The sequence below is a fragment of the Penaeus monodon genome, chromosome 23 (assembly GCF_015228065.2).
Source record: "Penaeus monodon isolate SGIC_2016 chromosome 23, NSTDA_Pmon_1, whole genome shotgun sequence".
Classification (NCBI taxonomy): Eukaryota; Metazoa; Arthropoda; class Malacostraca; order Decapoda; family Penaeidae; genus Penaeus; species Penaeus monodon.
The window spans coordinates 1,049,872-1,050,537 of NC_051408.1; the positions used below are offsets into that span (position 1 = coordinate 1,049,872).

Below are 666 nucleotides of genomic sequence, written 5' to 3' on the forward strand. Positions count from 1 at the left end.
CACACATATATACACATATAACTTGATTTATATTTATTCTAGAAAACATGTTGATGAAACTTACGATGTCCAGGACGGCCAAGAAGATGCCACACGATATTACGGCTTTTATCGAGCACATTTTTCTTTCGTCCTTCACGCTCCCTGCAGACCTGGAAGGAGAGGATGAAAACTGTGAGAATTTACAGAGAAATTGGCGGACACTTGGCGACGCCGAAAAGAAAGATATTTCGCGTGTGAAAATCGCCGAGGAGAGAAATGGCGCCAAAAAGGTAAACGTGGCGCCTTCCAGGGTCACGAACAGCCAATCAGCGACCGACCCGAGGATGACGTCATCGTCAACTCCCAACAGTACTCGAGGAGAGATTACGTCCCATGAGAACCTTTCAAGTTCCCTCTTACATGTCCCTCGCTCAGGTTAGACTCCCCCTCTCTTGTCTCCTCTTTGAAGTCCCCTTCATTCGTCTTAATCCCCCTTTACCCCCTCCCCTTGGTAGACCTTCCTCCCCCCCTCTATAACCCCTTCCCCAACCATCCCCTCCCCCATCCCCCCGGGCCCTCCCCAGCCTTCACCCGGGCGGTCGCGAGCGGAAAGTCAGACCTGAGGAGCCTTGGCATCCCGCCCCTTCGAGAGGACATTAGGAGCTCTAATAGCGTAGATCCTGA

General features: G+C 51.7%; 1 protein-coding gene across 2 annotated transcripts in view; it reads right to left on the reverse strand.

The window, feature by feature from the left end:
* Window positions 1–666, reverse strand: part of LOC119587694 — a 29,577-nt gene that overhangs the window by 3,283 nt on the left and 25,628 nt on the right. For both annotated transcript variants that reach the window (XM_037936373.1, XM_037936371.1), the window contains exon 2: window positions 65–152. In XM_037936373.1, the coding sequence (XP_037792301.1) occupies window positions 65–121 (57 nt within the window). In that variant the 5' untranslated portion in view covers window positions 122–152. The remainder of the gene's footprint in view (window positions 1–64; window positions 153–666) is intronic.